General features: G+C 37.1%; 1 protein-coding gene across 3 annotated transcripts in view; it reads right to left on the bottom strand.

Moving 5' to 3' along the window:
• The window catches only part of anks1b (ankyrin repeat and sterile alpha motif domain containing 1B), a 221870-nt gene that overhangs the window by 55091 nt on the left and 153913 nt on the right, over positions 1–12866 (bottom strand). For all 3 annotated transcript variants that reach the window (XM_073868022.1, XM_073868029.1, XM_073868031.1), the window contains one exon: positions 9310–9410. In XM_073868022.1, the coding sequence (XP_073724123.1) occupies positions 9310–9410 (101 nt within the window). The remainder of the gene's footprint in view (positions 1–9309; positions 9411–12866) is intronic.

The raw sequence follows: 12866 nt of genomic DNA, 5'->3' as shown, positions 1-12866 counted from the left end.
GTTTTTATGTTTAGAGTCTGATATTTACTAACCATAACACTCACACAGACCATTACAAATCATTAGATATAAAACAAAACAACATTTGAGATTTATGAGCCTACCTATCTACCTGTTACAGTACATGACTTATCTGAAGATAACGGCATTCATCCATCTCAACAGAAAACATAAACAAAGATTTTCACGGGCATTCAAAGAAAGGTGAGAGAATACGTCTAGACGGGTATGTCTGCGCCAGTGTTGCTCTATAAAGCTGGATAACCTTGGCAGTCTCATTTAGGTATAATGCATTACTGACGAAATGAACCCTGAGTACCAACATCTGTTCCATTCACAACAAAACAGCTCCAGACTGGAAGCAATGACGTGGGGGGCGGGTGAGGGGTAGACCGATTCAGGTGTCTCAAATTAGCCAACTGCTCGCTATAAAGTATATACTGTAAACTGCATAGTGCATTAAACACTAAAAACATTTTAACTGGTAGTATGCATAACTGTTGAAACGTAACCTCATTTTATTTCATGCTTAATTCAAGCCACATCAAGTTATCATTTTAAAAATTTTATTAGCATTTTTTAAATATGTTACATGTAAAATGTCTCAAACCTTGCCAGACAAATTGTATAATGAGAATAAAAAGAACACAGCTGATATATTTTTTCAAATCACAAATTATATTTAGATTTTTTTGGCAGACGCTTTTATCCAAAGTGACTTATAGTACGTCAATGTACACATTTTTATCAGCATATGTGTTCCCTGGGTTCGAAACCATGAACTTTTGGGTTGTCAATGCTCTACCATTAAGCTATACAGGAGCTGTATATAAATTAGTTACATTTTTAAGGGTGCTTTGTCTTTTGATAAATGTTCTTGATAAATCTAAGACTGATAAATTTGGCTATGACATGAAATAAAAATTGGAGAACTAAAAAAAAAGTTGATTCACCTGGTGCCCTTAAAAATTTTAATTAATTTAACTTCGTAGTTGACACAACATTTTAATTTTTACACCACTTTTCAACTATGTCAACTAAAATTTTTAAGTTGAATTAACTCAAAAGTTTAAGGCAAACAGGTAACTTACGTTTTTAAGTTGAACCAACAAATCTTTTGTTTACAGTCTGACATTATCACACTCTTAAAGTGCACCTATTTCATTACTAAAAAACTTTATTTTGTGTATTTGGTATAATACAATGTGTTTGCGTTGTTTATGGTAAAAACACATTATTTTCCACATACCGTACATTTTTTAGCCCCAGATATTCTGCCTTGCTTAAATGCTCTGATTTTGTACAAAACTCATCGATCTGAAAAGCTCTGTGTCCCTGATTGGCCAGCTAATCTGTACGTTGCTATTGGCCTGAATACCTCTGACATTAGCCAGAAATGTGACGCTCTTTACCATGTTTGAATGATTTGCGCACAATGCAATGCTAACAGGAGTTAACTTACAGGTTCAAAACAGGAATTATGATAATGTCGGTCTTGTCTACATCACCAATACCAGGAAGTAAACTGTTTCCTAAAATCCATGTGTTTGTTGTATTCCAAGAAAAGAAGTTTACGTTGGAGACGATAACTCGCGTCATTGTTTACTTTGGGGTTTGTAGCTTTTCCATATCGTTAACATGTACTCATACACACTTACACACCAAAGGAAATGTAAAATCATAAATCTGAAAATAGGGGCTCTTTATTAATGACGGAACTGACTAAATGAAAATGTAACCTAAAAGCCACACCCCCTTTTTATTATACAGTCTGTTCATCCAGATGGGTTAATATGGTTACCTCCACCAGACTTCTTTGAAAGGTCACCAAGAGGACAGGGAAAAAGAAAGAGCAGAGAATAACCACAACCACATTCTAGTCAAGAAGGAATTGAATTTGATCCCTTCAAGTTTCTTTCCATAATAAATGACCCCAACATCTAAGAATGTTTCAGGAGACGGACAGTGTTAAAAAAAACTTAAACCATCTCATGCCTCAAGCAAGTTTAGAGTAAGACAAACGACCAGCATGATGTCCTGAAATTGTTCATCTCAAAACTCCCAGGAGTCCTGAACTGATGTGGATCTCACAGACACTAAAATCCCTCTCATGAAATGAAGATCTCTTGGGCTTTTCAATGACACCAATTCCAACCTGGATGTTTCTGCACGACCTCTCTCAGCACACATGTCCTCTTGTGAATGAGAAAACTCAAAGACTACACAATGTGGTCTGTTCAGTGTATTCTCTCATATATCAACAGCATTTGATGATAAAGCCATGAAATTCAGAAAAAAAACTTTACAACCCCAGCACATCAGAGGACAGCAGCTGAGCTCTATCTAATATTAATTCAATCTAAAGTTTTTTAAAAAAAAATCTCTGTCCTACTGAGACCAGTGATTTAAGATGTCATTGTGGTTTATTTAGATAATTGTGGAATATCTGGTGGTTCTCAATTCCAGGGGGGTCTGTGAAATAATTGTTATGAATGATATAGTTGTGTTGTATTATTAGAAATTTACATCTAAGAACCTTAGCAGTTTCACTACTGTTGATTTTTTGAAAGCTTTTAAGATCATTTAGTATATCTGTTAGATGTGTAAGTATATGTTGAGTGCAAATGTAATTTTAACAAAACAACCCTCTTAAAAACGCTCTTAAAAAATCTTAAAAATCTTTAATGAAACAAGTGTAAAAATATGCTTTAAAGGGACACTCCACTGTTTTTTGAAAATATGCTAATTTTCCAGCTTCCCTAGAGTTAAACATTCGATTTTTACCGTTTTAGAATCCATTCAGCTGATCTCCATGTCTGGCGCTATCACTTTTAACATAGCTTAGCATAATCCATTGAATCTGATTAGACCATTAGCATTGCGCAAAAAAAAACAATGCTAGTATCTTTAGTATCTTTCAATAGCAGGTGACTATTTTCGGGCACCACGTAATATCATTGTGCCTAATGCAGCCATGTTACGGCAGCAAAGTATAGTTGTATAGTAGTTGCTAGCCATATCTGCCTAGACAACTTTTAATTTTCTGTCGGTCTTAGTACACAATGTAACTACAGAAGAGTCAAGTTTTAAATAGGAAAAATATCGAAACTCTTTGGTTATTTTTGAGCGTGATGCTAATGGTCTAATCAGATTCAATGGATTATGCTAAGCTATGCTAAAAGTGCTAACGCCAGACCCGGAGATCAGCTGAATGGATTCCAAAAATATAACAATCAAATGTTTAACTCTAGGGGAGATGGAAAATGAGCATATTCTCAAAAAAGTGGAGTGTCCTTTCAGGTAAGAATATGCTTATTACCAAGGGTCCTTAAAAATGTTCATCCCCTGTAAGTTTTAAAACCCCTGATCTAAATAATCATTAAGAGGAGATGCTACAAGCTCAATCCTCCAGAGTAATAAACTACTGACATGGCAGCTTACATTCTGTTATCATTTACTCATCATCATGCCATTCCTAACCTGTTTCTTCTTCTTAGGATTTCAGAAGACTTCCGTATAATTACAATAAATGGAAGCTGAAGCAGGGCTCTAGACTCATTCTTCCCTCTGGTTAATCAACTACATTTTTCAGTTGGTCACACCGAATTGCAATTTTTTGGCAATTTGTTTATATTAATCATAATGACCTTGCATGTTTATGATATGCTGGTTTTCCATTGATGTAAAGATTGACCCAGCGTTGGGTCAAAAAGGGACAAGCTCAGCCGTTGGGTTAAATTAATCCAGAATTTTTTTAATTTGGCCCAACAATGGGTTAAAACAACCCAGCATAAGTTAAATTTACAACCCAACGGCCTAGGCTCGTCCCTTTTTGACCCACAACGGGTTAAAATAACCCAGCATTTTTAAAGTGAATGTGTCAAACCCGGTCATCTGTGCGTATGCTCAGTTAAGTTTACTTTAAAAACTGTGCGGACACGTGTGCGAGAGACGATTGCAGAAAGAAGTATACCCAAGCCGGCCAGGTACCAAAATAACCTGAAGATTGTACACTCACACCAATGCAGCCCTGTAAAATTTTAACTAGCACATTATTTAAAAAAATTGCATTTACGACCATTTTGGTTGCAGTCTAGAGCCCTGAAAAGCAGATCAAGTACCCACCAACTAAAGAACAATGGCTGCAAATAGTACACTCTTGGGTTGTTTTAACCATTAAGGTATAAATAAACCTATGCATATCCATTGACACAATTGGTTAAACAAGCCAACATTTTTGGGTGCAGAGGTCCAAGCGTGTTACAGAGAACGAACAGATAGACAGCTTGGTCCTCTCCAGAATGAGAGCTTGTATGAATGTGTAACATTGCATTCATTTATTTATTTTTTTTGTTTTTTTGGGAAGGTTAAAGGACTATGTAAGATCTGGTTGCTAATTTTATTTTATTTTGTTTGTTTTTTTGCAGATGCTCTGTACATTTCTTTTTTATACCTAAAAGCTATAAAAAATAGTAATAAAAACAAGTAGTAACACAAAAGAAAACTATACCAAAGATACTGTTATTTACTATTCATCTTTCCGTCCAACCTATTAACTTGTGAACCACTGTGATGGGATTATGAACTCAGTGAGTTTAACTTGAAACTCTGATTCATAATCAACAAACTGTTTGATGAGTCTGATCTGCTAATTTAATAAAAAGACTCAAAGCTATTAGAAGACTTATTGTTATAATACTGCTCTGGCAGATGGGGAGTCTTTAAAGAACTGCCTTGAAAATTTTAATTTGGAGAGGCTAGTGGTACAGAAAACACATATACGTTATCTTTGTGTATGTGTAAAGGAATTTTTCTTATTGCATTGAGGAAAAGTTTTCCTTCTAGTGAGCGCAATCGTAGTTATTTTTTCAGCACTCGGATAAGGTCACGTTCAAGATTTTTAATTGCTCTCAGGCGAAATCGTCAATGCTGCCATTACGGCAGGTGTTGACAAATCAGCGCTGACTTCAGGAGGTTTTTAACACTATTAAAACTGATAAGAACGCTCCGCAGGGACACAGAGCAATCCATTTCCATGACAACAGTCAGAAAGAAAATGCACATTTTTGAAATTTCTATAGCTAAAATACCCTGTGCTCTCTCTCACTGCTGTTGCCTCGGCAACCGCAGAGATGGATGCGGGTCAGAGCTGGGGGATGGTTATCCGCATCAGCAACTAAACACTCTCTAAGCGACTCATCACATACACAACCGTGTGCATGTGCTACTGGATTTCATCAGTTTTATTCAGATTCAATGTATATGTTTTTGATCAAAGCTCTGGTCAGTTGTTCCAGAACTTCAAAGCAAAGATTTGTTTGCAAAATCTGTATACACACTACATTTTGAAGGAATCTGTGCTTTTAGTGGCTAACTTGTGAACAACATGTTTTAAGTAAATGAATGCATGTGATGTATGATAAAGCTGATCACTATTAAAGCTGTAGAGACAAATGTGTAGCTGATCATTTCTAAAACATAGATTATTGCAAAATGAGTTGCTGCGAAACCTTTTCATTTAGCAAACAAATTGCAACTAATTAATTAGACATCTAAACGCTCAAAGCCATACATAATGCACTGTAAATGAGGAACACAGCTTACGTCACGGCTTTTACTTAGAAAATGTTTTGCAAGATTGCAAAGTGAAACAATTGTTACCTTAATATTGGAATATGTGACCCTGGACCACAAAACCAGTCTTGAGTAGCATGGATAAATTTGTAGCAAAAGCCAAAAATGAAGAGTTTCGTTGCAAAACGAGATAACTACCGTTTTTTTAATTGTTCAGAAATCTGGTTATTTGTTGTGCATTCCAATTAATTTCAATGCAACTGCAGTTGGTTTGTTTTGATTTAAACCTTCATAACTTAAAAAATACAGCTAAGTAGCACCATAAAACAAAATAATAACATGATAACATAGTAATAAACATGTTTTGACAAAAATGTAAAAAAAATTGGATTTATCTCGTTTTGCAACGAAACTCTTCAAAATTATTGCCAAAAATCATTAGGATATTATATAAAGATCATGTTCCATGAAGATATTTTGTACATTTTAGGGATGCACCGATAGGATTTGTTTGGGCCGATACCGATGCCGATTTAAACAGACAACTTCTGGCCGATACCGATATTAAGAACTTGTATACAATACTATACAGTTGGTCTATTAGCTAGTTTATTTCTGCATCAAATTATTTTTACTGAACATGGATTGGATCTAATTAACATTCAACTGACCAACATAATGAAAGAGGCACAAATTAAGCTAAAACAAATATAATACGACAGCATGACAACCTTCAAAGGTGGTTTTTGCTATTCAGCATTTATTTGATAAACAACATTAACTCATTTTTTACATATAATGGATTTCTTTATGCAGTTAATTAATAAACAATCGGTATCGGCCTTTCTCGTGCTATTGCCGATATGTCGATGGTTTCAAATTCATTAAAAATCGGCCGATAAATATCGGCGGCCGATACATCGGTGCATCACTAGTACATTTCCTACACTGTAAAAAAATTCTGTAGAAATTACAATGTTATTGCAGCTGGGTTGCCAGTAATTTACCGTAGATTTACATTTATGTTATTTACTGGAAAGAGTTTGTTCAAAGTTAAATAAACTTTAAATATGAACAAGTCTTTATCTTTACAGAACAAAACCACAACATTACAGCCTCATGCAAAGCATTCTGGGAACCAGAAATCATCATTAACCTTTTTCTGTTTTTTTGCTTCAGATTTTGTTTCCCAGAATGTTTTGCTTGATGCTGTTTTTTTTAGTTTTACTCTGTAAAGACAACGACTTGTAAATGTTTAATGTTCATTTAACTTTGAACAAACTCTTGCCAGTAAATAACATAAATGTAAATCTACAGTAAATTACCAGCAACCCAGCTGCAATTTCTACGGAATTTTTTTACAGTGTACCATAAATATATCAAAACTTTTTTTGGTGAGATGCAGTTGCTAATGACTTCATTTGGACAACTTTAAAAGGCGATTTTCTCAATATTTCGATTTTTTTGCAACCCAGATTTTGTTGTATACTGGACGAATATTGTCCTATGCTAACAAACCATACATCCGTGGAAAGCTTATTTATTCAGCTTTCGATTTAAAACAATTACCCTTATGACTGGTTTTGTGGTCCAGGGTCACATATAAAGTTTACATACACTGTAAAAAATGTCTGTAGAAATTACAGTATTAATTGGTATTACTGGCAACTAGCTGCCAGTAACTTACTGTAGATTTTACATTTATGTTATTTACTGGCAACATTTTGTTCAAAGTTAAATGAACATGAAACATTTTTTGACTTTACCTTCTACAGTAAGTTACTGGCAACCAGCTGCAAAATTACAGCAAATTTTTTAGAGTGTAATGTTTTACACTTTAAAAAAAGTGGTCACAGCTGTCACTGGGGCGGTACCCTTTGAAAAACTACACATTTGCATCTAAATAGTTAATGGTAGTACCTCAAAGGTACTTATGGGTATCAAATGTACATGTATACATATCTGTACCTAAATGGTAAATCTTAGGACCGTTTTGAAGAGTAATGTCCTATAGTGACCGCTAGGGACCATTTTTTCTGACAGTGTAAACTGTACATTGCATTGCAAAAATCTGTATTGTTTAATATTTTTCCAGAAACAACATTTACCTATCCTTAAAACATTTAGGCCTATATATACAGTACCAAATACATACCAAATGTGAGGTCAACAGACTAAAAAATCTTAAAAAGCTAATAAAAATCTTTAAAAAATATGATTTATTCGTTCTATTGGCAAATAGTAATAAACTTTATAAAGTTTTGCTTTTCAAATATTTTGAGGATGTTAAGACAGTATACTCATAAAAAATTTTACTGCCATGTTTGTTTTGACCACTTTAACATCGTTGGATCACTTATCTGATTTGCATTTTAATGCAGTTTTAGTTCACTAAAGTTTTACTTTAGTTTGCTGACCAGCATACAGTAGCTGATCACCAACATATGTTGTAAATAAGGTAACGGTGTGCTTGTCTGCCCACCAGGTTTGTTAACAAGATTTCCATGTTTCATCAGAAAGACCAGTTAAGTTGTGTTGATGGTCAGCATTGTCCACCAGTTAGACCAGTATATCACAGCAAGTTGACTTTCTTACCCAACTTCATATTGACTGGACCAGGAAACTTTAGTACAATTGCACTACTATGTCACTTTATCTCCACTTAGTTATTACTTTAAAAATACGGTCACTTTATTTGCATAATTGCACTACAGCGTTGCCACTAAAATGTTACAAAAATTGTTACATAAGTGTCTCCATTTAATATGGGGTTCTCGTACATAGTAAATTGTTTGCACTATTTAGGAATTTGTACTTTTTATTGTACTTGCTACTTTTATTTTTAAAGTGTTTTTAATTGCAATTTCTTTACTTTTTTTAATTGTTTAAATTTTTTGTTTTTGTTTTCTGTCGTGTTACCCTTGTTCTCATGAGGTAAAAGCAAAATAAGAATTTCATTGTGTCTAGGTACACATGACAATAAAAATATTTTCATGATAATCTACAGAAAAATATAAACAGTAAGCAAATTAAGCGACAATTAAAGTGAATTAACCCTGATCTTCCAACTATATATTTTTTTAAAGTTACCTATACTGCCTTCAGTGATGGATTTTATCCCAGTCTGCAGGATTATTACTGGTAATCATAAATGTATGGGCAGTATCGATTGACTCATTTCTCATTAGCATCTATATCTTGGTTAAAGACGGACTCCTCCTCCAAACACTGAAACACACACATACCAGCCAAAGGCATGCATGCATCTGAACACACCCACGGTGGACATGTTTTCTGCATTGTCAGAGAAGTGACGTTGACCTCGTGCTGGAATGCAAAGCTGTATCAATAAGCACCCATGCAGCATGGTGAGAACATCACAACACTTTAAATATCTACGACACAAGATATTCCCAAGATATGTCCCTCACCGAGCAGCCACAGGTGTTTTCAAACATTTTTTACAAGACTTGAAATGATCGTATACAGTAAACATTTAAGATCAAATATCATCAAAACAAAATGAAATGCATACAAGTAATTTTAACTAAATAAATATCTAATGTTTTGTTTATTATGGACAATGCACTATTCCAACAGTAATCTAACTGCAGAACAGCCTCAACAAGAACATTTTAAACAAAGTATTCATGCATACCCAAAACTAAGGTGAATAAGAAAAATTGAGATAATTTCTGAAAGACATGAAAGTGTAAAGGAGACACTCACCATAAACTGAACATTGTCGAAGCCGTTAGACAGCAGGTGGTTTTCGTACTGCACCAGGCCGATGTTGTCCAGCCACTGTCCCACAGATTGGACGGGGCAACGGGGACCTATGAGAGGATGCAGAGGGAGGCGTTTCAGAAGTGAGTAGCCGTCCACCCTGTAACAGCGGCAGTCTGGCTGCGAGAGCTGGCACTGCCACATCATGTTCCGCGCGATGTGGCTGTCAAACGAACCCGCCATGCTCGCAGAGAGACGGAGGACGCGAGCGAAAGAGAGAGAGGTAGTAAAGTGACTGCAGGGGGGTAAACAAGTAAATGATGCTTCAAAAACAGTTGAGAAAGGGAGAAAGACGAAAAAACGAAAAGGAGAGGGCTTCCTCTCTTAAGAGTGAACGTTAGGGTCCATGCTGGTGGAGAAATACGCTGGCTGTGAAGGTCGACATTCTTATAAGCTCCAAATTACATCCACAAACGAGGGTAAAGAGAGATGCGCGATCGCTAACAGCCGCCGCGCTGCTCAACCTGTGTCTCAACGTGTGTGAGCGCAGGCATGTGTGTGTTTGCGAAAGCGAGCAAGCATGTTTGTGTGAGAGAGAGAGAGAGAGAAAGAGAGGGAGGGAGGGAGAGAGAGAGAGGAACAACAGTGTGCAGTTTGCTTGGTAGATTTCGTTTCTTCAGCACTCCCACACTCATTTGTATGCTTCTGCATCCTGTTCTCTCTCTCTCTCTCTCTCTCTCCCTCCCTTCTTTCCTCTAGCTGTACCTCACACTGGCGATAATAGCCATCAGATCAACCCCAGCCTCTTTGTCTGAGTGCAGAAGCTGCTGTTGCTCCCACACACAGTATGTGGGTGTCTGTGAGCACTGGAGGAATGGAAAGAGGAATGGGATTTCTGTGGACAGCAAAGCAAGGGACCACTGCAGAGGAGAGGGGATAACAGGGACAGAAGGAAAGGAAGAGGTGAGGAGTTGAGAGTGGAGAGGAGGAGAGGACAGGGGGGGGAGAGAAATGAAGGGAGAGGAGGTGAGGTGATGAGATATAAGGAAAGCCAAAGCAAGAGAAGAGGAGAAGGGAAGGGAGATGCAGAGGAAAAAGTGAGGCTAAAGGAGGTGAAAAGGAGAGGTGAGGAGACAAGACGAGAGGCTAAAGTCAAGAAGAGGATCGGGGAGGGGAGACACAAGATGAGGAGAGGATGTGAGTAAAAAGGAAAAGTGAGCAGTGGAGAAAAGAAATTAGAGGAGAAGAGGCAGATTAAAGGTGAGGAGATGAGATAAACTAAAAGAAAGCAGAGGAGAGCAGAAACGAGAAAAGTGGAGGAGGGTGAAAAGGAAAACAATGGAGGACTGACAGAGAAAAAGCAAGACAAAAGGAAAGATGAGAAGATAAGAGGAAAGACTAAAGGAAAGAAGAGAAATGGAGAGGAGGTGGGTGAAAATGAGATGTGAGGAGATTAGAGGAGGCTAAAGGAAAGAAGAGGAATGAAGAGGAGGTGGGTGAAAATTACATGTTAGGGGATAAGAGGAAAGACTAAAACAAAGAAGAGGAATGGAGAGGAGGTGGGTTAAAAAGAGATGTGAGGAGATGATAGGAGGCTAAAGGAGAGAAGAGGAACTGGGAGGAGGTGGGTTAAAAAGAGATGTGAGGAGATAAGAGGAGGCTAAAGGAGAAAAGAGGAATGGAGAGGAGGTGGGTGAAAAGAGATGTTAGGAGATAAGAGGAGTATAAAGGAGAGAAGAGGAATGGAGAGGATGTAGGTTAAAAGAGAGTTAGGAGATAAGAGGAGTATAAAGGAGAGAATAGGAATGGAGAGGAGGTGGTTTAAAATGACATGTTAGGGGATGGAGAGGAGGTGGTTTAAAATGACATGTTAGGGGATGGAGAGGAGGTGGTTTAAAATGAAATGTTAGGGGATAAGAGGAAAGACTAAAGAAAAGAAGAGAAATGGAGATGGGGTGGGTGAAATGTAAATGCAAGGGGATAAAAGGAAAGGTAAAGGAGAGAAGAAAAATTGAAAGGAGGTGGATGAAAAGGAGATGTGAGGGAATAAGAGGAGATGCTAAATGAGAGAAGAGGAACTGGGAGGAGGTGGGTGAAAATTACATGTTAGGGGATAAAAGGAGAAGCTAAAGAAGAGAAGAGAAATAGAAAGGAGGTGAATGAAAAGGAGATGTGAATGGTAAAGAAGAGGCTAAAGGAGAAAAGAGGAATGGAGAGGAGGTGTTTTAAAAAGAGATGTGAACACATAAGAGGAGTCTAAAGAAGAGAGGAGGAATGGAGAGGAGGTGCGTTAAAAAGAGATGCAAGGGAATAAGAGGAGTCTAAAGAAGAGAAGAGGAATGGAGAGGAGGTGCGTTAAAAAGAGATGTGAAGAGATAAGAGGAGTCTAAAGAAGAGAAGAGGAATGGAGAGGAGGTGGGTTAAGAATAGGAACAAGAGGAGAGGTAAGAGGAGAGGAGAAGTGGAGAGAAGAAGGAGTAAAGAGATGTGAAGGGTTAAGAAGAGGCTAAAGGAGAGAAGAGGAATGGAGAGGAGGTGGGTTAAAAAGAGATGTGAAGAGATAAGAGGAGTCTAAAGAAGAGAAGAGGAATAGAGAGGAGGTGGGTTAAAAAGAGATGGAGTAGACAAGTGGAGTCTAAAGAAGAGAAGAGGAATGGAGAGGAGGTGGGTTAAAAAGAGATGCGAGGAAATAAGAGGAGTCAAAAGGAGAAAGAGGAATGGACAGGAGGTGCTTTAAAAAGAGATGTGAGGAAATAAGAGGAGTCTAAAGAAGAGAAGAAGAATGGAGAGGAGGTGCGTTAAAAAGAGATGTGAGAAAATAAGAGGAGTCTAAAGAAGAGAAGAGGAATGGAGAGGAGGTGCGTTAAAAAGAGATGGGAGGAAATAAGAGGAGTCTAAAGAAGAGAAGAGGAATGGAGAGGAGGTGCGTTAAAAAGAGATGCGAGAAAATGAGAGGAGTCTAAAGAATAGGGATGCACCGATACCACTTTTTCCATCTCCGATCCGATTCCGATACCCGAATTCTGAGTATCGGCCGATTCCGATACCTGCCGATCCGATACTACTGTATTTTTCTTGAGCAATTTAAATTACACACAGACACACAGACACAGACACAGACACAGACACACACACACACACACACACACACACACACACACACACACTATATAAATGTGTATAGTGCTTTCTGCTAAATCTAGCATAATATAATTATATTATATATAATTATAATTTTAAAGTAAAAAACAATAATTTAAAATGATTTACAATTTACAAGAATATTAGTAATTATATTTACCATGGCAGTGTTTAGGAGAAAATAAAATAGGCACGTTTGATCAAATAAGTATGCTAAATATATTTTCCTTAATTGCGCAAAGTCACAGTAAAAAATCTTTAGTGTGCAGATGGTTATTTTGGGAATTATGCACTTAACCGGACCTTTTATGCACATTTCGGGTGCAGAATTGATGCGCCTAAATCATATTGAGTGCGCATTTTGCGCAATACTGTGCTTCCTGGGTGCAGCATTGATGCTCTAGAAGCGTCCTCACACTCACATG

Source organism: Misgurnus anguillicaudatus, chromosome 1 (genome assembly GCF_027580225.2).
Source record: "Misgurnus anguillicaudatus chromosome 1, ASM2758022v2, whole genome shotgun sequence".
Taxonomy (NCBI): Eukaryota; Metazoa; Chordata; class Actinopteri; order Cypriniformes; family Cobitidae; genus Misgurnus; species Misgurnus anguillicaudatus.
This window is presented reverse-complemented; position numbering and strand designations above follow the sequence as displayed.